The sequence below is a fragment of the Plasmodium fragile genome, assembly GCF_000956335.1.
Source record: "Plasmodium fragile strain nilgiri unplaced genomic scaffold supercont1.10, whole genome shotgun sequence".
NCBI lineage: Eukaryota > Apicomplexa > Aconoidasida > Haemosporida > Plasmodiidae > Plasmodium > Plasmodium fragile.
In genome coordinates this window covers 158,854-180,386 of record NW_012192590.1, presented here as the reverse complement: position 1 = coordinate 180,386, position 21,533 = coordinate 158,854, and the positions used below count along the sequence as shown (strand labels likewise).

At 44.1% G+C, this 21,533-nt stretch overlaps 7 protein-coding genes across 7 annotated transcripts; 3 read left to right on the top strand and 4 right to left on the bottom strand.

The window, feature by feature from the left end:
- Positions 1-153: 153 nt before the first annotated feature.
- On the top strand, positions 154-1,296 carry AK88_01199 (uncharacterized protein; the record flags this gene model as incomplete). Its single annotated transcript, XM_012478835.1, has 1 exon — positions 154-1,296. The coding sequence occupies one exon, from the start codon at positions 154-156 to the stop codon at positions 1,294-1,296; it is 1,143 nt and encodes a 380-aa protein (XP_012334258.1).
- A 72-nt stretch (positions 1,297-1,368) lies between these two features.
- Positions 1,369-6,318, bottom strand: AK88_01198 (uncharacterized protein; the record flags this gene model as incomplete). The annotated part of the gene is made up of 1 exon (XM_012478834.1): positions 1,369-6,318. The coding sequence occupies one exon, from the start codon at positions 6,316-6,318 to the stop codon at positions 1,369-1,371; it is 4,950 nt and encodes a 1,649-aa protein (XP_012334257.1).
- A 2,921-nt stretch (positions 6,319-9,239) lies between these two features.
- AK88_01197 (CMGC/CDK protein kinase) lies at positions 9,240-13,713 on the top strand (the record flags this gene model as incomplete). The annotated part of the gene is made up of 2 exons (XM_012478833.1): positions 9,240-12,516; positions 12,668-13,713. 2 exons carry the CDS (start codon positions 9,240-9,242, stop codon positions 13,711-13,713), a joined length of 4,323 nt encoding a protein of 1,440 aa, XP_012334256.1.
- A 647-nt stretch (positions 13,714-14,360) lies between these two features.
- AK88_01196 (uncharacterized protein) lies at positions 14,361-14,987 on the bottom strand (the record flags this gene model as incomplete). Its single annotated transcript, XM_012478832.1, has 1 exon — positions 14,361-14,987. One exon carries the CDS (start codon positions 14,985-14,987, stop codon positions 14,361-14,363), a length of 627 nt encoding a protein of 208 aa, XP_012334255.1.
- A 1,536-nt stretch (positions 14,988-16,523) lies between these two features.
- On the top strand, positions 16,524-17,343 carry AK88_01195 (uncharacterized protein; the record flags this gene model as incomplete). Its single annotated transcript, XM_012478831.1, has 2 exons — positions 16,524-16,679; positions 16,786-17,343. The coding sequence occupies 2 exons, from the start codon at positions 16,524-16,526 to the stop codon at positions 17,341-17,343; spliced, it is 714 nt and encodes a 237-aa protein (XP_012334254.1).
- Positions 17,344-17,764: 421 nt separating this feature from the next.
- On the bottom strand, positions 17,765-18,463 carry AK88_01194 (uncharacterized protein; the record flags this gene model as incomplete). The annotated part of the gene is made up of 1 exon (XM_012478830.1): positions 17,765-18,463. One exon carries the CDS (start codon positions 18,461-18,463, stop codon positions 17,765-17,767), a length of 699 nt encoding a protein of 232 aa, XP_012334253.1.
- A 1,261-nt stretch (positions 18,464-19,724) lies between these two features.
- On the bottom strand, positions 19,725-21,185 carry AK88_01193 (uncharacterized protein; the record flags this gene model as incomplete). The annotated part of the gene is made up of 1 exon (XM_012478829.1): positions 19,725-21,185. The coding sequence occupies one exon, from the start codon at positions 21,183-21,185 to the stop codon at positions 19,725-19,727; it is 1,461 nt and encodes a 486-aa protein (XP_012334252.1).
- Between the last annotated feature and the right edge of the window lie 348 nt (positions 21,186-21,533).

Sequence of the window (21,533 nt, the reverse complement as noted above, 5' to 3'; positions counted from 1 at the left end):
GGGGGGAGAGATGCACAGTTATACCCATAAAAAAATGGCGACCATTCACATCTATTATTATTTAAAAAGGAGTTCCTCCCTTGGCCTCTACACGCCGGGCACCCCCCAACTCGTTTGTATCTCTCTCCCCGCCCGGTCACTGAAGTGCCAAAAATGATGAGTCGCTTTTCCCCCCAATATGCCAGGAGAGGCAAGCGTAAATTACTCCTCCTCCCCAAGGTAGGCAAATCTCATTTCACCGGAGTGGCTCACAAAATACACCAGCTGGAGAAGCAGCTAAGCATATTTGAAAAATTAATACACATAGGCAAGTACCACATAGGGAAAGAAGAAGAATTGAAGGAGGGGGAGGAAAAAGACGGGTTACTACTACGTACCAAACTGATGAGTAAGCAAAATTTAAACAAATACAAAGAGTGCATAAAAGCAGATTATAACAGATTAAAAAAGGAGTTAGAAAATGAGAAGGAGAATTACATCAAGGGGAGGTACCAGGAGTACCTATTCGATTGCGTACAGAAAAATAATTACTCCGATTTAATCATAGCAGATGTCGTGTACGAAAAGGAGAAAAAAATTTTATGTGTGGGCGAAGGAAATTTATCCTTTAGTACTTTACTTCAGAGGGAGTTGCGTCCATGTCAAGTAGTGGCCACCTCCATGGAGAGTCCAAATGTGTTGCTAAGAAACTGTGGTAGTATTTTTTCGAAGAATTTAAAAATATTAGAATCTTGTGGAGGTATCTATGTTCCAGAAATTGATGTGGAAAAAATTGGAGAGCATTTTCTACACAACACATTTGACGTTATCATTTTTAATTTTCCATTCGTGCTTCCGCCAGATGATTTTATACAAACCAAATGGAACATACAAAAGGAAAAGCTCCACAGCGACAGGAATATCTTTCTCAAGTATTACAAAAAGTCCGAGTACCTCCTACTCAATCGCTTATTTTATTGGCTATTTAAAAATGCTTCTCTTCTCCTTAAGGACAATGGCTTCCTACACCTTCGCGTCAATGACAAGTACTTAACATGTGACTTTTCCAATACGTTTTCTTTGTCCCTTGTGGAGAAGGTTGATTTTTCTGCATCCTATTTCATTTATAAGTCACTGAGGTATGTCCCTAGCATGATGAATGCTTGTGGGTCTTCCTCGAAGGGTCCTCCGAGCTGGACAAAAAATGTTATGTTCACCCCACGGGGGAAGGTCTTCAGGAGCTTCAAGATGGGCCACACCTCCACGCTGGTCTTTCAGAAGGGGGGCAACGACGGTAGCGGGGGCAGCGGCGAATAGCGGCCTGCGCAGCGTCGGATAGCGGTTTGCATAACAGATTGACGTAACAACTTCTCGCATCACCGCTCTGCGTCACGACTTGGCGTCACCACGCCTGCGGGGGGCCAAATTCGCCACCTTGCTGTTCTGAAGAAAGTCGTACACCACGCCGGCGGAGGAGAAATTGAAGGGGCACCCGAAGTGTGCCATCAGGCTCCGGTACTTCTTCACCTTCTCGCAGAATATTTTGTTGCACTTGTCCATCTTCCCCTTCATGTGGTCTTTCACCTTCGTTTCGTTGATGAAGTCGTTGTTGTTTGCCCTTGTTTGGAGGGCGACCAATTCTTCCTTTTTTTGCCGTGTCGCCAGGTTTTTCCCGCCCCCTCGTGTGCCTTCCCCGCCGTCTCTACCGCCTCCCCCCCCGCTACCACTACCACTACCGCGATACGCCAACCGGAAGGGCGGACTCATGAAGAGATATTTCCTCCAGTACACGGCCATATCTACGGCAATCAAATTTATGTTGACGTCGTCTGACTTGACCAAAATGGAAGCGTATAAAAAAAGCTCCAAGACTTTAATGAGAATGCGTTCTCTGTCCCTCCTGGCCCCGTCGTCCATATACAAATAATCGCTCCTCTCATGCAGGAGACTGCTATTTTTTTTTATCGTTAAATCAAAAATTAATTTCTCATTCTGTATGTGCATCTTGTCATACCAGTCGTGGACCAGACTCCGTATGTCCTCCACGTCGAATCCCCTAAAAAAGTAATAGTCTTCGTTTAGCCTCTTCATCATCTTTGCCTTTTTCTCGCGGGTTCCGCTGTTCTCCCTGCTCGTGTGGCCCGGAGAATGGCAAACCGTTGGCCCATTGCTGCGCCAGTATGTCGCCTCGTTTTCTAACTTGCCGTCTAACTCGCCGCTCAGCGCGCGCTCCACCTCGTCATAGTTATTCATAAAGAATCGATTCATGAGATGGTTCGATATATACTCGTGCAACACATCATTGGGGAAGTTAAACGGAGCTTCCTCCGCTGTCCTCGCTCCTGGTTCCTGGTCGCTAACACAAAGTCCATCCTCCCCGCTTCTCCTCTGCACACAATTGACGTACGAAGCCACGAGGTGCATCTTGCTGTAGACGCTCTCGATCGAGTAGGAAAAGTCCTTCAACCTGCACGTCTCAAATAATATGCTAAACAATTCTTTATTCAAATTTTTTATAACACAAGAACAAACAGAAAAACACCTAAAAAATAAAGCATCTCTTGAAGGAACACCAAATTTAATGAGCACATGGTTTATGCTGTCTAACAAAGGAAAGGAGAAACTCGATAAGCTATTCATCACGTAATTCTTGTCCTCATACATGCAAATGCTCACATCGTTCCGAGCGCTCAATTCATTCAGGGAATTCTTGTCTAACTTATTAGCATTATATATAGAAATTGGTTTCAACCCATGTGTGTATTTAAAAAAATAATTTATGTTTTTATACTTTTGAACTTTACTTTCATATATTGGACATAAATCACAGGCGTAGCAGATCAGCTCAACTAATCTCTTTACTCCACAGTTGGGGGGGTAGACTAGGAATATAATATTACTCTTCTCTTGATGCATGTCTGATGGATCCTTTCGTTTGCTGCGCCCCTTGGGAGTTAACCTTCCATTGGAGAAGGGTGTCGTCTCTACGCCCACTTCAGGAAAAAGTTTCCTCAAAATTTTGTACAATTTCAAAACTTCATTTTTATGACCCGCAATTTCGTACAGACTGTTGGGCCGAAAAAAGACTCTCCATAAATTGGTTACTATTTTCAGCTTCTCACTCTTCCTCATATTATGCGTGATGCTTTTCTCGAACGAAATAGCACTGTTGTCATTGTTCAGTTCCTTTTCCTCGTTGGACATTTCACCTGACTCATCTGTATGCTCGAAGTAGTCCTCTGGTGAAATGTACTCCAGGGAGGACTCCGCTCCATCCTCATCGTGATGAATTCCTGGGGGGTGTATTTTCTTCTCAATATTAGTGTCGTTTTTTTTCCGTTCTTGGCTGTCTTCCTTTGAATGGCTGCTCTGTGATGGATCCATGAACGTGTGCAGGGTGCCGCTTCTCCGTTGAGGGGTGCTCGCTTGACTGTCCAGGGGGGTTTCCTCTGACCTGGTTTCTCCCTCCGAAATGCACCCTCCCGACGGGTGGCACTTCCCCCCCTGGTCGCATGTCAACAAGTCATCCCTAATATAGCACGTGGAGAAAACGTCGCAGAGGTTTTGCACGAAGAGAACAAATTCGTAAATATCCTCACCACTGCGCAGCGGGATCATCAACTCGTGGTACTTCCTTCTGTACCAAAGCAACAGGGAGTTTATGTTGGAGTGGAATTTCCCCCTGGACAAATGCAAAAATAAAAAAAAGTCACTTAACTGTTTCGTCAAATTAGAAAGCAATACATTCTTATACTTAGCATGACAAGTCTCTAAACTTTCAGACAAGCTCTTCCGTATGGTTCTACAAAACTGAAGCACCTTTCTCTGAATATATTTTGTGGGTGCACTATCTATATTAGTTTGGTTAATTAGAAACTTGTACCGTTTTGCGTTATTTTTATTTATCGGGGCAAAAAGATCAATGCGTTTTTTTACATCTACATTTAGGTGGTCTAGAATGTCTTCTTCCCCAAAAATACGACCTTTAAAATTTTCTATTTTTTTTACAAAGTCCTCACTTAAATCATGTCCAATGATTAAGGAGTTGCTTCTCCGTAAGTTACTCGTTATTCCGTACCCTGCATCTTTCAACTTCTTGGCCAGAGCGAAGTTGCTAAAGAGGGTGAACTTCCCAGCGATGAAGAAGGTGAAGGGTTTGCTCGAGTGGTCTCTCAACAGTTCACGTGGGGTGGCGCCTTTCGCAAAGGAGCAATTCGCAGTGGAACACTTTGCCCTGGAACCCTTCTGCGGGACGCTCCTCTGGGGGCCTTCCCTTGCCCCCTGATGAACCTCCACGTAGTCCTTGTACTCCCTTTCAAAATAGTACTTGTTTAAAACTCGAAGAATTTTGATCCGCCTCTTCTCATTTAGAATATCCCTTACGTTATCATTTAGCCTGAAGTTATTTTTAATGGAAGTTAATTTTTCCTGCACGTTGTTTTTCATTTGGTATACGTTCGTTTCGAAGTGGTTCCTCCTCCCAAGTGCGCCGTCTTTTCTGTTCCTGTTTTGTGCCTTCTTTGCATGCTCGTCCCACGCGCCATCTGGGTGCATGGTGGGGTCATCTTCGCCATCCTCATCGTCGCCGTCTTCCCCATCCTCCTCACCATCATCGTTATCGGAGCCAATAGCACCTTCGCCACCGGCATCCCCGCCACCTACCCCCGCTGCGCAGCTTTTCCTCGTTTTTCTGCAAAAACCGCTAACAAAGCCAACATTCAGGCACGTTTTCCTACCAGCCCGGTTGGAAGAGTAGTTGCGTCCTCCTCCCTTCTCGTCGGCATCCGCTTGGGCATCTATGTCCATGCCAATGCTTGTGTGCGCACCTACCCCTGCACAACTGACTCTCCCGATTCGAACCCTCTTCGTTTTGGCTCGCTCCAATTCGAATTCATTATCCGATTTTAGCACTCGTTTGTTTTCCTTTACAAAATTTCTCCTTCCTTGTGTTAAGGGGCTGTTCGCATGTTCGTTCTGGGACAACTCATCACTGGCTTGACCCCCTTTTCCCTCCGCATCATCCCTATCGGGGCTATACCTTTCTCTTTTTTTTTTCTTCTTCGCGTAAATTGCTTCATTATTTTTACTGTATCTTTCTCCGTCCGAAATGGAATTTCTCTTGTACGATGGGGTTCGCGTTCTGAGGGTGTCCATTTCGTCCTCGCCAACGCCGCCTTTGGGTGTATCTTCACCATTTCTCCTTTTCGCATCACTGGTCGCGTCACGTCTGAGCTTGGATCTCCCGGTGCAGCCCAAGTTGGACCCACTCCCATCGCTATCCGCACTGCTGAACCTACCCTCGGAAGCACTGTCCTCATTTACATTTACAGTAATTTCAATGTCATTGCCGAAAAAATTGACAAGGGAAAATTTCCTCGTCTTCACTACCTTTGCGCATTCTTCAGGGGGGGAGGAGGAGGAGCACATATTTTCCTCTTTGTAATCTCTCCTATTGGGTTCTAAGTGAACATTTTCAACGTTATTCCCTTGTGTGGGTGATTTGGAAGAAAAGTCTACGCGGGGTCCCTTCAACTGATCCTGCTCAGGAACAGCATCCACACCATCCTCTTCCGTTTCGCTCATATCCAGTGAGCTACTCACATCATCCGTGTCACACTCGTCAACCGATTCATCTTTTTTTCTTTTGAGTCCCCTTTTTGTTTTGTTCCCCTCGTCTTGGGGTTCTCCATGAGGGGGTCTCCACTCAGGGGAATTTTCGCAACGCGGCTTCTCCTCACCATCATTTTTCACATCCCCCTCGTCCTTCCTCCTCAACGTCGCGCCAAGGGTCGGCACCCTACTGACGTCCCTCCTCAAAATCGACTTGACATTGGTAATTCCGCAAATCTTCGCAGCCGTTTTCACATTAACGCAATTCATCTTATTTGTTAGTTCATTTTCTATTCTTGGTGAGGCATAAAATGTGTTTTCCTTTATTGGAGGATATAGCATTTGATTTGTCCCGTCTTCTTCTTGTCCTCCTCCTCCTCCTCCTCCTGCATCTACATGAGTGGGTAAGACATTTTGGTCACAAGTCTGGTGCATATTTTCCTTCACTTGGGAATTCTTTGCTACACATTTTTTATTTATGATGGTGTGTATGCCTGATGGGTGTTCATCGGCGTGTCGGTTATTCTCACAGTTGGAGGGGTTCGGTGTCTGAAATCTCTTGGCCACTTTGGTACTCTTGACAACACTGAAGAAGTTGGTAATTTTGTTTGTGCATTTTTCTACTTTTTTTTTTTTTTTTTTCTTCTTCTTCTTATCATTGTTTGTCTTGGTGGGTTCATCTCCCATGGGGGGTTCACTCCTGATGGATTCTCCTTTTATATCCTCCATCTCCCTTCTGTGCAGCGGGTGTGTGGACTTGAATGTAGCAAAAGGGTGTAAATATTTCTTAGCATATTTTTCCCACCCACTCCCTTCGGATGAACCTTATGTGAGGATATGAAAAGAGAGTCATACCTCATGGGCTCCTTTGAAAAAAAAAAAAAAAATGATAAATAATAAAATTTACATTTTCGATAAGTAAAAAAAAAAAAACAAATGAGCACTTCGAACTGCTCCCAAATGTATATCCTATATAGCATGCAAAATGATGCGCTTATTTTGTGTATTTTTTTTTTGGAGAAAATTTCGAAGAACACACTATTTGGGAGGAGCATACAAGAGAAAAAGGAAAAAAAAAAAAAAAAAAAAAAAATCATTGCACATCTTCTCAATATATATATGTATATATTTATTTTTTTTTAATTTTCCCCAATTTAGCGCATACCCAAATGCATATTTACACGTATCCTTCTCTTTTCCCTTATTTTTACCCGCATTGTGCCTGTGCGACAATCTTCGGGCCAGTCCTTTTGCTAGTCCTTTCCCTTCTTCACAAGACAGTTAATTGGAGGCAAATAACAGGTTCTTTTCCGAGGGAAAAGGTTGTGTGGACATAACCCCGCTTTCCCTCCTTAGCATACGGGACCGTTACTGCAAGGGGAGAGCCCCAAAAAAAAAAAAAAAAAAAAAAATGAAGACAAAATGAATTCTCCCCCGCAGGAAGGAAACAAAATGAAACCTTTAAAATGTGTATACTGGATATTTTTTTTTTTTTTCCCCCAAAGTTTACATTCCCAATACGTAGTGTACAATACCAGTTTTGTCTTTCCCTCACCCTTTTACACATTTTTTTGGACCCGAATGAGGATGCAGGAAAAATGAATGTTTCATTTCTTTTAAAGGGTTATAATACTTCCCCCAAAGGACACGTTCATTCGCCTAACATATATTTCGAATTAGTTTTACAAGAGGGTGTACACCTTCTCCTCCCTTCCTACACTCCCTTCGTTATCTACCCATTTGGCGTTTCCCTCGCGAATTGATGCGTCTCTCCCCTGGGGTCATTTTTTTTATAAATTTATTCCAATCATAAATATATGAATATCATTTTAGTGTTTCTACACGGATGTATCGTCACCCCCTGAGAGATGTCCCTCATTCGGGGAGAGAGCAGAAAAGAAATATTATTGTGGACTTGCCTCATTTCAACAATGGGAGTTATACTTTTTTTGTAGGGGGCTTAAATGTGGTCCATTCGGGTGTGAGACAGTATAACCCCAAAAGAGAAAAGGAAAATAAATGATACATGTTCTAGCGAGAAAAATTCTACTTGTAAGGAAAATTCTTTGGAGCTTTTGAGGCCGGTTCAATTTAGACCGAGTGCGCCATAACTAGGGGTCTATTCTTTATTGATTCTATTGCGCATTTTTTGCCTTCCGGGGGGGGGAGGGTGCACACACAAGCAGGGGCGTCTCTCCTTCTCGGGTACATTTTTGTGCCGAGCTCCCCATTAGGGGTCACGCATCGTTTGGTGGGCTGCTCAATCAGACGATCATACATTGCCCTATCAGCTTCTGTTCCCCATGACCCATCATCTATTGGTGATCTGGCCAACCGACTCACTTCCTCTCCCCCCATGGGTTCAACTTCATGGGACACGTCCCTCACTAAATGAGTGGATCTTGCAACCCATGTCACACCTCCCAATGTAGATGTATTCACAAGAAATGGAAAAGTGTATACGCAGTCCTATCTCCGCCGTGGCACTGCCGTCAACACTCGGCTTAGGGACAACACTATTATTGTGTGAGCTCTTATGGTTGAGATCACCTTCCTCGAGTGTAAAACATGGGTTAATTTGCAACACGTATCAGGTGAGATGAGTTGGCGAATATTTTGTTTAGCTTGTCAGCTGGGTAATTTTATTAGGAGACATTTTTTTTTTTTTTTTTGCAACATGTTTTGGTCATTCCTGTGCATATGAGATATGCCGGCAACGACATGTAGTTCTCTCGGTACGTTTTTTTTTTTTTTTTTTTTTTTTTTTTTGTGGAATGGCGATTCTTTGCATTTTCTCCGTCATGCATAGTAGGGTGGTAAAGTGACACATTCGAAATGGTTTCTTTTGTTAATGTTCTTATCTCACTATTTATTAATTTTTTTAGTCAGTTTTTTTTTTTTTTTTCTTTTTAAATTTTGTTTTTTTTTATCATTACTGCTTTGTTAGGCTGAACACAGCCGCGAACGCGCGAGGGGCTTTTTTTTATTCCCCTGCGCGTCACTTGCAGCGGAGTAATCGCTCGATCGTCATTTGTGAGTGCTGCGTGGAGAGGTGTCCCACCCGAAGTTGCCGCTCTACGCCTACAAACACGCTGCTCCTTCCCGCTGCTGCATCCCACTGCTTTACCCCGCTACTACACCTCGTTGCTACACCCCGTTGCTATACTGCCCCCCCCACCGCATACCAAAAACTACTGTCCTCACATCTGACCTTCCGAGAGGGAAGAAGCCACCCCGATTGGCATTTTCCCCCAGTCGTTGTGCAACCCATTTTGTTTTCACCCCTGTTGTAGTCTTCATTAGTGGGGGGTCTGCCTTGGCGTTACCGGGAAGAGTCGTCAGGGGGGCCGAATCCGTCCATGTGAGTTGCTCCATCAATTGGCTGAGCTCGTGTTTTGCAGGGGGAGAGCACATGCATGGTTATGCATAGCGGGTGAGGATAAGACCTCCCATTGTCAATTGGACCGTGCAAATGGACCTTGCACGTGTGCCCCTACACTGTTGCCTGTACATGTGTGCCACTCTTGCCACATTATGATATTATAACGGTGCCGCAAGAGGGAATAAACGATTTGTTCTCACTGCACATTGCGCAGGAGATTCACCTTGTCCTCCCCCACCACATGCGTGACATCTCCACTAGCCAAACGATGAACCAAGAGAGGAATGAGGACGCAGGACGAAAGGGAAGAAGTCGAGATAGGAGGAGGGATTTGTTCCTCGAAATTTTCAGGGGGGGACCAGGAACACACTTTTGTTCTGGCAAAAAAAATTTCTTCCTAGAAACAAATACCCTAGAGTTAGACATAAAAAAGGAGTTTTTAAAAAATGTGGATTGCCCATCGTCCTTTCTGTCCAAAATTTCTTTTTTCAAAAAAAAACTTTTTAATGATTTTTTTATTTTGAAAAAGGAGGAAATTAAAAAACGATTATGGAACAGCTATGAGGAGGTCATAGACAATTTAGGGGACGAAGACGTGAGGGAAGTGTTTAAAAAAATTAATGAATTTACCTCAAGGGAAAGGGACAATGAAGAATTGTTCCTTCGTTATTTGCACGACCTTGGGAAGGGTACCATCAGGAGGGGACGCACAAAGGGCAGGACGAAGGAGAAGAAGGAGAAGACGGAGAAGACGGAGATGAAAAAGGAACAAACCTCTTTGGCGACTTCACCAGAACAGGAGGCAACGTCTACCCCTCCATGCCTGAAGTGTAACTGCCCTGGTGGAGGTGAAACGAAATGTGATGTCTCAGAGACAGGCGAAGCAGCACCACTGGGAGGCCCACCTAATGTAGACCCACAGAACATACTCGCCAATATGATGCACTCAAGTGAGTACGGACAAAAAAATGTGAAAAAAATTAGTAAAAGGTTGAACGACCTGTGGGACATGTACATGACGAGCGGTTTTCAAAATTGGCAGAAGGGTCAGCGTGAGGAGGTAACGACAGAAATTTTGCAAAAGATTGTCCAGAGGGGGCGCCAAGAAATTGATTTTTTGGAAGGCGCCAAGAGGGTTCACATGGGTTCAGTTGCCAGAGTGTTGAGACAAAAAGGGATAAGGAGCAGGGGTGGTGGGGACAGAACTGGTTCCACACGAGGTGAACAAATCAATGCTGCCGAGGCTAGCCGAAGGGGAAGTACCAAGTGTTCCACCCCGATGGACACGACCTTGACCAACCCGATCAGCTCCGTGGGTGGTGGCTTCACCGCAGTTAGTGCACTCTCCAGTGGTGCGAAAAATTTCGTTAACGTAACAGGAAGGGAGACGTCCAACAGTAGAAGCAGCATCTTCGGAAATAGGGCTGCCAGTAGTAAGGACAACCAAGGGGAACATGCAAACGCCATTGTGGGAAAATCCGACCAGGCGCAGGGCCTCAAAGAAGAAACAAGCTTCACTCATTTAGGGGTCAAGGGAGGAGCGGTCAAGCCCACTGGCATTCAGACCTTTGGCAAGATAGGCTGCAGTGGTGTAGCATACCCCATCGGTGTAGCCGATGAACCTGGTTCGAACAGGGCCAGCCGTAGCTCCGTCCCTGTCAGGAACCCCCGCACTTCGGATACCGCTCACACACCCAACTCCTCCCTGGCGTCGTATATGCTGAACCCGCAAGACCTGACAGAGACGAACAACACAGATAAGGCGCACCACATCAACTATACCGTTGACGGAGTGTATAGTGTGTGTAGCACGAAGAGGGTGAGCGGCCTGTATAGCGCGGACATGAAGGAGGGTACCGTTACCAAGCTTTCCCGGGATAGCATTATTCGAATCAGGAAAGAAATTTCGAGCAAGGCAAAGCTAAGGAGTACCAAGGTCGAAACAAAGAAATGTGGACAAAGGGTTCACGAAATATTAATCAACTCACTTAAAGGAGAGATAAAAATGAAAGTAAAAAATTTTGTGAAAGTACATCAAGTAGGTCAAGGAGCTTATGGAGATGTGTGGATGGCTGAAGACATTACAAACAACAAGAGGGTGGCCTTGAAGAAATTAAAAATAAATGGAAACAAAGAGGGACTAGCCAAAACATACATAAGAGAAATCTCCATTTTGAATTCCTTAAAGCATAAAAATATTGTGGAGTTAATGGGGGTGGTTTACACCAAACTACCCCCCAGTGAGGACTTGCCAGAGTTGCCCTGCGGCCCAACCACGTCGGAGCGGTTACACGAGCTACAGGGATTGAAGCAAGTACGGCGGGGAGCCTCCTCTAAGTTAATGAGCGGCGCTGTGAGGCGGTCCTCGTCCCGCACGTCTCTCGCCAGGTCAGTTTCCCCCTCGAAGGCCTCCTGCGCGGGGGGTGCGGTTGCCCTTTCGTCGAGATCACCGTCCCGCTCATCGTCCCACTCGTCATCATCATCGTCTTCCTCCTCCGTGGCTTCTTCTTCCTCTTCCCTGCCGTCGTTCCGCAAGAAGGCCGAGGCGAACTCGTCCATTTGGATGGTGTTCGAGTACGTGCCGTTCGACCTATCAGGGTACAGCGAGCTCCTAAGAGATGAAAGAGCCCAAAAGGACAGATATAAAAATGGAAATCTTTTCACCATAGGAGAGGTGAAGAATATTTTCCTGCAGCTATTAAGAGCATTAAATTATTGTCACAAAAATAATATAATTCACCGAGATGTCAAAATAGCTAATTTACTAATTGATAAAAATGGAATCTTAAAGCTAGCTGATTTTGGTCTAGCAAGATTCCATGCAGATGTAACTCCCTCAAATATGACAAACAGAGTTATTACCCTTTGGTACAGACCCCCAGAATTGCTACTCGGATCAAATTATTATTCTTCGTCAGTGGATATGTGGAGCTGTGGATGTGTATTAGCAGAGCTCCTTACCAGTAACCCTATTTTCTCAGCAGACAATGAAACAGACATTTTGAGAATCATTCTGAATAAAATAGGAGCACCCACAAATAGGGAAATGAAATTGCTAAGACATTTACCCAATTGGAACAACCCAATTTTAAATCCTGTGCACCCAAATAATTTGAACAAGATAAATCAAAATAAAAAAAATGAAGTAGAAAATGCAATTAGAAGTATACCAGGAGTAGGAGATGTAGGATTAGATTTAATAAAAAATTTGCTAAAATGGAATCCCTTTGAGAGGTTGTCTGCCCTACAGGCAATGCACCACCCTTGGTTCACCACCTACCCTTTACCAGAAAAAGTAAGCGAACGAAATAATATAAAAGCTGCTCATAGTTTCATGACAAAGAATTTTAAAAAGAGAGACACTTCTAAATTAAACTATAGGAAGATACAGGAAAATTTCAGATTCGTAAATGTGGGCAATTACAGGAGGGCTGTTTTCTACAGTAGATATGGCGAGGTGCTTATGCGCTCCGCTGCTGCTGCGTCGTCTGGACGCGGCCACCCCCCTGCACCCGCAACCACCCCGACAACGATACCCCCAATCGGTAGGTTTTACTTCGCGCAAAGGCCACTGCGTTGGTGAAGCGGGCGCGTCTGCATAACGGCAAATAATTACATGCATTATTAACTGCACTAGGGTATTTTCCCCTCCCCTCATCTTTTTTTTTTTTTTTTTTTTTTTTTTCCCCCTCATAGCGGAGGAAAATAAGGACAATCAGGAGAATAAAGAGAATCAAGGAGTTCACAACAAAAGGAACGCAGAAAAGGTGCAAAGTGTGATGGAGACAAACAAGCAGACACAGCACCACGCCAGTGGCAAGGAAAGACGGAGAAGGGAAGCAACGCCCCCCCATAGGTATAACCCTGATGCGATAACCAATTCAAGTAGGACTGAGCTAAGTACACGAGCTCCTCCAGGTGATGCTTTTAAAAAATCTGATCATCGCCACTCAGCTGTAGAGAGGGAAAAGAAACCGTCCTTAAAAGATCGCGATAGGGGAGCAGATGTGAAGGAGAAAAAAGGGAATAATTATAAAGTGAAGGAACAGCACATGGAGGAGGACGACGATCATGGACAATACGGTCGATATGGAACACAGCGGGATGGTAGCTTCCGCGGAGATACCCGGTGGAGACGCGAGAGGAGTTCTGAAAGCAGCAGGCACTCGTCAATTCGGGATGGTGGGTACCCTACTCATAGTTACCACGGAAGGTCGGGCAAAATCAGGGACAGCACAAGTAGGGTAGAGAGGAGGAGCATACACGATAGGAGTAGGGAAAGGGAGTGGTACAAAAGAGACTACGTGGAAAGGGAGAGGAAAAGAGACAGGGAGTGGGAAAGGGACTGGGAGCGCGACAAGCGCAGGGACACGGGAAGGGATTCAGGCAGGGGAAAGGAACGGGAAAGGGACCGATATAAAGAGAGGGACAGGGAAGGAGACAGAGATAGAGATCGAGATAGGGAACGAGACCGAGATAGGGAACGAGACCGAGAAAGGGATCGAGATAGAGACAGAGATCGAGAACGAGAAAGAGACCGCGAACGAGACCGAGAACGGGACCGAGACAGGGAAAGGGAACGCGAACGGGACCGAGACCGAGAAAGAGATCGCGAACGAGAGTCGAATAAACGGAGAAGCAGAGAAAAACCAAGCAGAAACGAAGAGCACCAACTGAAGGAACAGAAAAAACACAAATTGGATGCAGAGGATGCCAAGCGGGAGCGAAAAAGAAAGCTATAACGTGGGGTGGCAAACCGATTGACAAATCGCTTGTCTCGTTCGCGTATGCATACGTGTTTTGCTCTCAATGCTTCATTTGGCAAAAGCATAGAGAAGGAAAGAGGGGGGGGGAGAGAGAGGTTACCTACAACCACGAAATGTTATAACGGTGCACATGGGCACATATGGATAAGGAAATTAAATCGTCCGTTTGGGTAAGCGGTGTAAAAAGGTTCATCAGGGTGCAGTTTAAAAAAAAATGGGTGGCCGTACAATGGGCTTGCCCCACGGGCGTTTCCCTTTTCTGCTGGGCCATTTTTAGGAGTGACTGCCAAGCTAGTTAGCCCCGCATGGAGTATGTATAGCTTCGCTTTGTGGCTTCCACTTTTTTTTTTTTTTTTTATAACTTTGTTTTCGTGGCTTCCACTTTTTTTTTTTTTTTTTATAACTTTGTTTTCGTGGCTTCCTTGTGCCGTTCCTCCCCTTTTTAAACGTCGCCACAAGTAAAAACACCGCGGTGCCGCATAAGGGCGCTCCAAAAATTGGGGAAATGTAAACGCTTAAAAAAATTTGTCACTTAAAAAAAAAAAAAAAAAAAAAAGAGAGCGTGTGTGTTGCTCAGTGCTGCTGGATGCTGCTGGATGCTGCTCGACGCTGCTCTGTCCACCCTACGTGCCGCTGAGCAGACTGCGAATTATGTTCTCTTTAGCCGAGGAGATGGCCTGGTTGAGGGGTGTGTGTTCCTGCAAGTCGCTCTCGTGCATGTACAACCGATTTATAATTACGTTAGGATTGGTCTCCAAAATAATTCCGCTATCAGCAATTTCGTCGAGGATTAAATATATTGAATCCAGTTTGTCCAACAGTTGTTTCTTCCCGATCTGATTATTTGTAACATTATCTAGGCACTGCTGAACCGTTTGCATAACTTCATGCAAAATAATTTCATTATCACTTTCGTCTCCTACGATATATATGCTCACATCATTTATTAACAGGTAGAGGATGGTGTATTTATTCAAGACTAACACTTCCGTTTCGTTGGAGTTCCCACCCAGCTTCCTAGCTTTCTCTGTTATATCATTTTCAAATAATTTCTGGTCCTCCACTGTTCGTAAATTATTATACGTTTCTTCAAATGGGGTACTCATCATATCCTTGCTTGAGCTCTTGTACAATAATTTGTTTTCCCCCTTTGGTGCGAACTGGTCATTGTAATACTTCACTGCGATTCGCTTCCCATTATTATCTAGGATGATTATGGCACTCAGCTGCCTTATCGACACAGCCTTCATTTTTTTTTTTTTTTTTTTTCCGCTACAGGAGGGGGGTTTATCCCAAAGGTGGTGATCCACTTCTCACTCTTCAAATGGGGCACCTGCTCTTCTGTCCGTGCTCGCTTCTAAATTGGGGAAAAGTCTCAATTATTGCTCCGGCTTACAATTCCCTCTTCGTCAGGTAATTTGTTTCGTTAGCGAAGTGGACACCGCGGCTACGTTGTTTTCATCCCTTGTGAGCTTGTCCGATGGGGTGGCCTCACAACCAGCTCGTTTTGGCAAAAAAGAAAAAAAAGTAATTCCCCTTTTTTTCTTGTACTGTATGAAAGAACAGCTTCAGGTGTACCTCTGCGCAGTGTATGCGACACGCTCCTCCTTCTCGCGAAAATGCATAAATGAAGTGTTTATAAGTTCGAACTTTTGTATATTGGGATGCCCTGTGCAGCTAAGGGGAATGGAGCAAGGAATGGGGCGGCGGCTGAAAGTTTTTTTTTTCTCCCCTGTCCGTCCCTTTTTTGCTTTATCTTCAATTTATTTTTTATTTATTATATATATATATTTTATTTCCCGTTCCTGCTGCCCACATTTTTTAACCACTCCCGCGGCAATAATATTTTCGTAGCTGCAGCGGCTCAATTTACGCAAAAACAAATTCGTCGTCCACTTTGTTGTGCGTTCTCGTGTTTTCAACCTCGCGTAACTGAACCGTGCGAAACACGTTCGAGGTCCTCTTCCTCCTGCACTGTATGAGACGACTTATAACCGGGCAAACCTGACTCATGTGGAGCGCAGAAACACACAGTTAAAAGGTTAATATGTATGCCCGAATGAATAGCACTTTGTTGTTTTCCCCCCAGATGGCATAGAAAAGGTACCCACTACATGTATACTATATAAAGCGTTATTCTCACGTCATTGGAGGGACCTTTTTTTTTTTTTTTTACTGCACTTAAGGCTTTTTGCCTTATACCCGTTTGGGGTTACCCTTTGATTGGAAAAAATTTTTTTGGGAAAAAAAAAAGAAAAAAAGAAAACCCAATCTCAAATCAACTGCCTTGGCGCAGGAGCTGTAAAGGAGGAATTTCCGCGCGTCAACCAACGTAGTCGTTTTTTTTTTTTTGGAAGTGACGTACTTGCTCAGATTGTTTTTTTTTTTTCCCTCTATTGCGTGCGACATACATGTATATATAAATAAAAACGATTACCTATGTGTTCAGTTCATACTTTTAAGTCTGTATATAAAATCTCCTCTTGGTAGATCAGCGAGTGAGCCTTTTTGTTTACCCCCCCTGTCCCCCCATTTTGCGCTGTTATTTGGCCAAGCAGATAATGTAGTGAGAGCCCTCGAACGTACACCGTATCGAGTGGTTAGCAAAAAAATATATCAGTCCAGTTGGGGAGACAACACCATTCCTCTTTGGCGAGGTACACGCGGAAGAGACGTACAGGGGCATTTCCGTCTGCGCATTTAGCAGGTGTTGCACCCTCCCCAAGGTAAAACCATTTCGGTTGAGCCGTTTTTCTCCAAAGTGAAATATAAAAAAAAAAAAAACCATGTCGCATTTGTACGAAGAGGTCTACAAGAAGAGGAAGTATTACGATAGGGCCCTTTGCAACGACTATGAGGACTGGCTGAACAAAATTCAATTTTCCAAAACGGTGTACATTGGCAATTTGTCCATTTATACAACGGAGCAGCAGATTTATGAGGTAAGTAGGGGGAGAGCGACGCGTTCCGGGGTTGCCCGCGCTTCATCACCCCTGCATCGTCACACATGCGCGTCGTACTCATTTCTTCCCCACTTCTCCCCCGCAGCACATGCGCCAGGCAGGAAACGTGGAAAACATAATAATGGGTCTGCACCGCACGGAGAAGTCGCCCTGTGGCTTCTGCTTCGTCGTGTACAAAAGCAAAGAGGGGTACACGCAGGCTGTGAATTTTCTGAACAACTCCATCCTGGACGGAAGAATCATAAGGGTGGATGAGGACCTGGGAATTATTGGAAGGAGAAAATATGGACGTGGAAAATCGGGAGTTCAAAAACGAGACGAGAGAAATAAATACTATGACGAGGATCGACCCCAAGTCCTAGACCAATTAGTGGATAATAATTTGATTTCGAAAAAGAGAAAGCTTAACAATGTCGGTATGAACGCTCCTCCTTACTATGAGAGGAATGTCAAGCAGAGAACCACCCTGTACAATACGTTTGAGCAGTCCTCGGGAGAATTTAGGGTTAACAGGCCCGTCTACCTGAAGCCCACCGTTACCCTGTACCCCAATGTGCAGCACATGATGGAATACAATAGAAATAAAAATAGTACTGGCCTGTACAACTTTCATTCCAAAAGGGGCGGCAAGAGGCGAACTTGACCTTTACACCCTTTTTGTTCTGGGAGCGTTTGGTTTGTGTAGCTCTGGGGGAGACACAACATCTCCTATTTAACTGCCCCACCATTTGTAATAAACTTCAGTAATTCAGCTGTGCATGGAGGAGGCAGAGTGTCTTGCTGCCCCCCCCAGACGCGCACACACGCCAGGCCCTTTTTTTTCTTTTTCCTTTTTTTAGTGTTTCAAAAAATTGTTAAGGTGGCACACCCCACCTTGGAGTATGTTTTTTTTTTTTTTTTTTTTTTTTAAAAACTTCACAAATTAGGAGATAAATTAAAATTGGATCTTTCTCTATGTCGTCTTTGCTGTTGCACGGTGTGAGCGGCAGGACGTCGCCACGAGCATATCAACCGTGGTCGGCCGCCGCTGACACCACGCCGCAACACGATCGCCGAGTGGCGAGCTAAAGGTGCTGCGCGACGATACGGTGAAAAGCGTCAAAGTCCTGCAGCCCCCGCTTGATTTCAAAGTCGACGAGGTTACAATTCGAATTTTTAAAAAAATTAATAAGAGGGGAGTTAGTCGACTCGTATGTGTTAAGTCGGTGGGTAACAGTTTCCTCACTATCATCACTCCTCGTTTGTAGCGTTGGGTTACCCTTACACGTCTCACAATCCTGGGGTGGCAAAATAGGAAGCATATCATACGGCTCGTCTCGAATATGAACAACGTTAAAATTTCTGTTGCACTCATTACAAATTCTCCTCCCCATAATTTTCTTAATGAGGATATGTCTCGGCATGTATATATTAATGAACAGATCAATGCTTGTAATTTTGACCAGCTCTTTACACTGAAATAAGTTACGTGGAAAGCCATCCAAAATGAACCCCTTAAAATAGCTATTCTTGTCTCCTGTTACCTTTGCTATTTCGTCCTTCATTATTCTTATGATCAAGTCATCTTGCACCAAATTTCCACTCTTTACTACATGGTCGATTTCTTTCCCTATGGCAGTTTTTTTTTTTATTTCTTCTCTTAGTATATTTCCCATGTTTATGTGCTTCAGATTTTCTTTCTTGGACAGAATTTCTGCAAAGGTACCCTTCCCTACCCCGGGAGCACCAAACAGTACAATTTTGACTGGGCCCTTTGTCTTCATATTTTTCCCTCTAATCAAAAAAAAAAAGGGGTCCTGTTCCCTTTTTTCTGTTAATAACTATTGCTAGTACAGGTGTATATGTATGTATATATTTTACACTTTTTTTTTCTTTTTTTTTTACGTGGGCAGATTTATCCCCTCAACGCATCTGACTATACATTAGGGGACGCTGTTCCCTTTCTGCGTCTGTTTAGATACTCATAATGTGCATGCGTTTATGAGTTACGTCCCCCCACCCCCTCGCCGCGGTATATTATAAACAACAGCGGTTAGCACAGTTGGAAAAATATGTTCCAATAATATGCAAAAATAAATTGCTACTCTACAACATCGCAATCACCACTGCATCTACTTGGGGCCACTTCACTTCTGTGTTTAAAAATGGAGGGGGGGTGGACCCTTCTTGAAAGGGGGATGTGGTGTGGGTGGTGGGGAGTTTAGAACCCATGCGTCGCGCTCTGCGGTGCGAGGTGGAGAGGGGACTCCGCTCAGCCAACCACATTATTGAAGTGAAAACAAATGTGACCCTTTTTCCTTCCCTAGGTGGACGTTTTTCTCCGCGAATTATTTAGTGTGCTAAACAAGGGCGGGGGAGGAGCGCCATATGTGGGCTCAGAGTGGAATATTAAACTATAATCATAACTTCACTTTGTTTGCCCTGCCGAGGTGACTGCACCTGACCATATATGTCACTCTCCACGTTGCTGTGACTTATTATCGGGGTGACTTATTACAGCTGTGAATTATTATCGCGGCACCACTGAACCTATCTCGGGTTCGCCCACTTCGCAGTGCTCACTAAGAAGTACGACACAAGGCAGAAATTAAATGGGTTCAAAATGGATCTACGTAGGCCGCATCACAACGGCCAAGAATTAGATGCAGAGGGGAAAAATAAATAATAAAAAAAAAAATAATAAATTGGAGAAGAAAAACTTCGAAGGGGAAGCGCCTCGACGTGTGTTCGTGACGAACCAAGAAGCGCTTCAGCACAGTTCGCAAATGTAATGCTCACATAGTGGGGCACCATTGAGGGGAGAGCGCGGTCAAGGAGGGGGGAAGATTGTAAAACATGTTATTTTTTCTCTTTTTTTTGTTCCGATTTCTTCTCCCTCACGCAGATTAAAACTGCACATCGCAACTTGTATGAGCACATCATGGGCTATGCCTTTTTGGCATTATACACACGGAGGAGTCATATGGTCACACACCAACTTCAGTTGTGATATATATTCCTCACCGCCTCCCCACCTATCACCCCCTAATCGTACAAATAATCATTAATTAAATAATTCAAGTTTTTCCTAAACGATCTGAATAAGTCATAATTTATTCTCTGGAAAAGTTTTTTCGTGTAAAAGGAGAAAATGTTGGTCTTCTGTTTAGACAGTTTTTCTTCATAAGGGGAGCTACCCATGGGGACAAAAAAAATATTATAAAAAGGATGTACTTTTTTCTCGTTAGCCATTTTTAACAGAGTTAATAAATTTTCAAAGGAGTTCAAATTGATGCGGGGAGTAGGAAGACAATATTCGTGAAAATGGCCTTTAAATTTTTCCAAAAAGATTTTATAAAATTCGTTAGCTTGCTCATAGGAGAAGAAGATGGGTACGTACTTTTTCTTGTCTAGCGTTTCTAGCTGTATGGTGAGGGAGGCACTATCATCACTCGACTCATCCAATGTGTAAGTTAGAAACACATTTGGATATAACTCCACACGCACATCCTTCTTTAAACTCTGAAAAAAAAACAGCTCATAAAAACCCTTTTTAATCGAGGACTTATGTAGAGTTACCTTATTAATGTAGTACACCGGGGTGCCATAAAAAACCTTTTTATTCTTTAACACGTGTTGGAGTTGGTCATAATGGGGTACTAGGACAAAATCAATTGTGTTGCTGTGGGAGTCTTTAAGCTCTAGGAAATGTTTCAAGTTTGTTAATTTGATCTTGGACCCAAAGAACAACTTATTGTTTTTTTTGTCTTTTAAATTTTTATTAAATAAGTGTAATATATCATCTTTGTACGCTTCTGCAGTTTTCATATCGAAGAAAAAAATTCCAACCGCGTTATTGTTGTGTATGTTTTTTAAATTGATTTCTTTCCGTTTGTTCTGGTTAATTTTTAATAGGGGAAACAGGTCCTCCCCCTCGTGGCCATTTTTTTCGAGCGTTACATCGTCGCTCTGGTTGTCCCCGTGGGCGGCCGGGGGTCGTTCCGCTGAATTAGCAGTGTCACTGGGGGATGCGTCACTGTTCGTGGTTGTGTCACCGTTCGTGGTTGCATTATCGCCCGGGTGTGTGTCGCTAGGCGTTGCGTCACCTCTGCTTTGCCCCCCTACATGCTTCTCTATCTCTTCCTCCGCTTGTCTCCCCGCTGGCCCCCCCCTCTCGCCCCGGTTGTAGTCCAAGCTGAAGGACAAAATTGCGTCGTCGAATTCGTTGGTTACCACAAACAAAGGCACGTTTTCCAAATTTTTCATTTCATACTTGTTTGCGCTATTTTTAAAAAAAATAAAATTCAGTTTTCTAAACAATTTGAAATTTCCAAACTGGTGTGTCATGTCGCCCTTCATGGGATTGATTACATGCACAGGCCATTGCCCCTTGTGCGCTACTATTTTTCTACCTTGTAGCTGCACCCCCGGATTTGGTGACACACTTAGGTAAAGGAAAATAATTAAACATTTCAGTAGGAGGCTGTGCACAGGTGGAAGATGCATTTTACCTCGCGCGGATCAGCTTCTCTATGGTGTGTGTGTGTGTGTGAGCGGACCTGAAACACATCCGCCGCCTTTCCCCAACGGTGTTGCTTCACCGCAGAGGTTGCCCCTTTTCAGCGCCCAACATTTCGAGGGCCCCCAAGGCGAAACGGACTCAATAAGCAACCCGGGAAAAAAAAAAAAAACAGAACGCTACAAGTTTGCAAAGTCGTGGTAGGGCGAACTGGTAAAATTGCGAACTGGTGGGTTTGTCATGTTGTGTAATGTTATTGTGGGCTTTCTTTTGTTCACTTCGCTGTTCACCGGGTTTGGTTCTTTTGCTTAATAGTGTTTTTTTTTTTTTTTTTT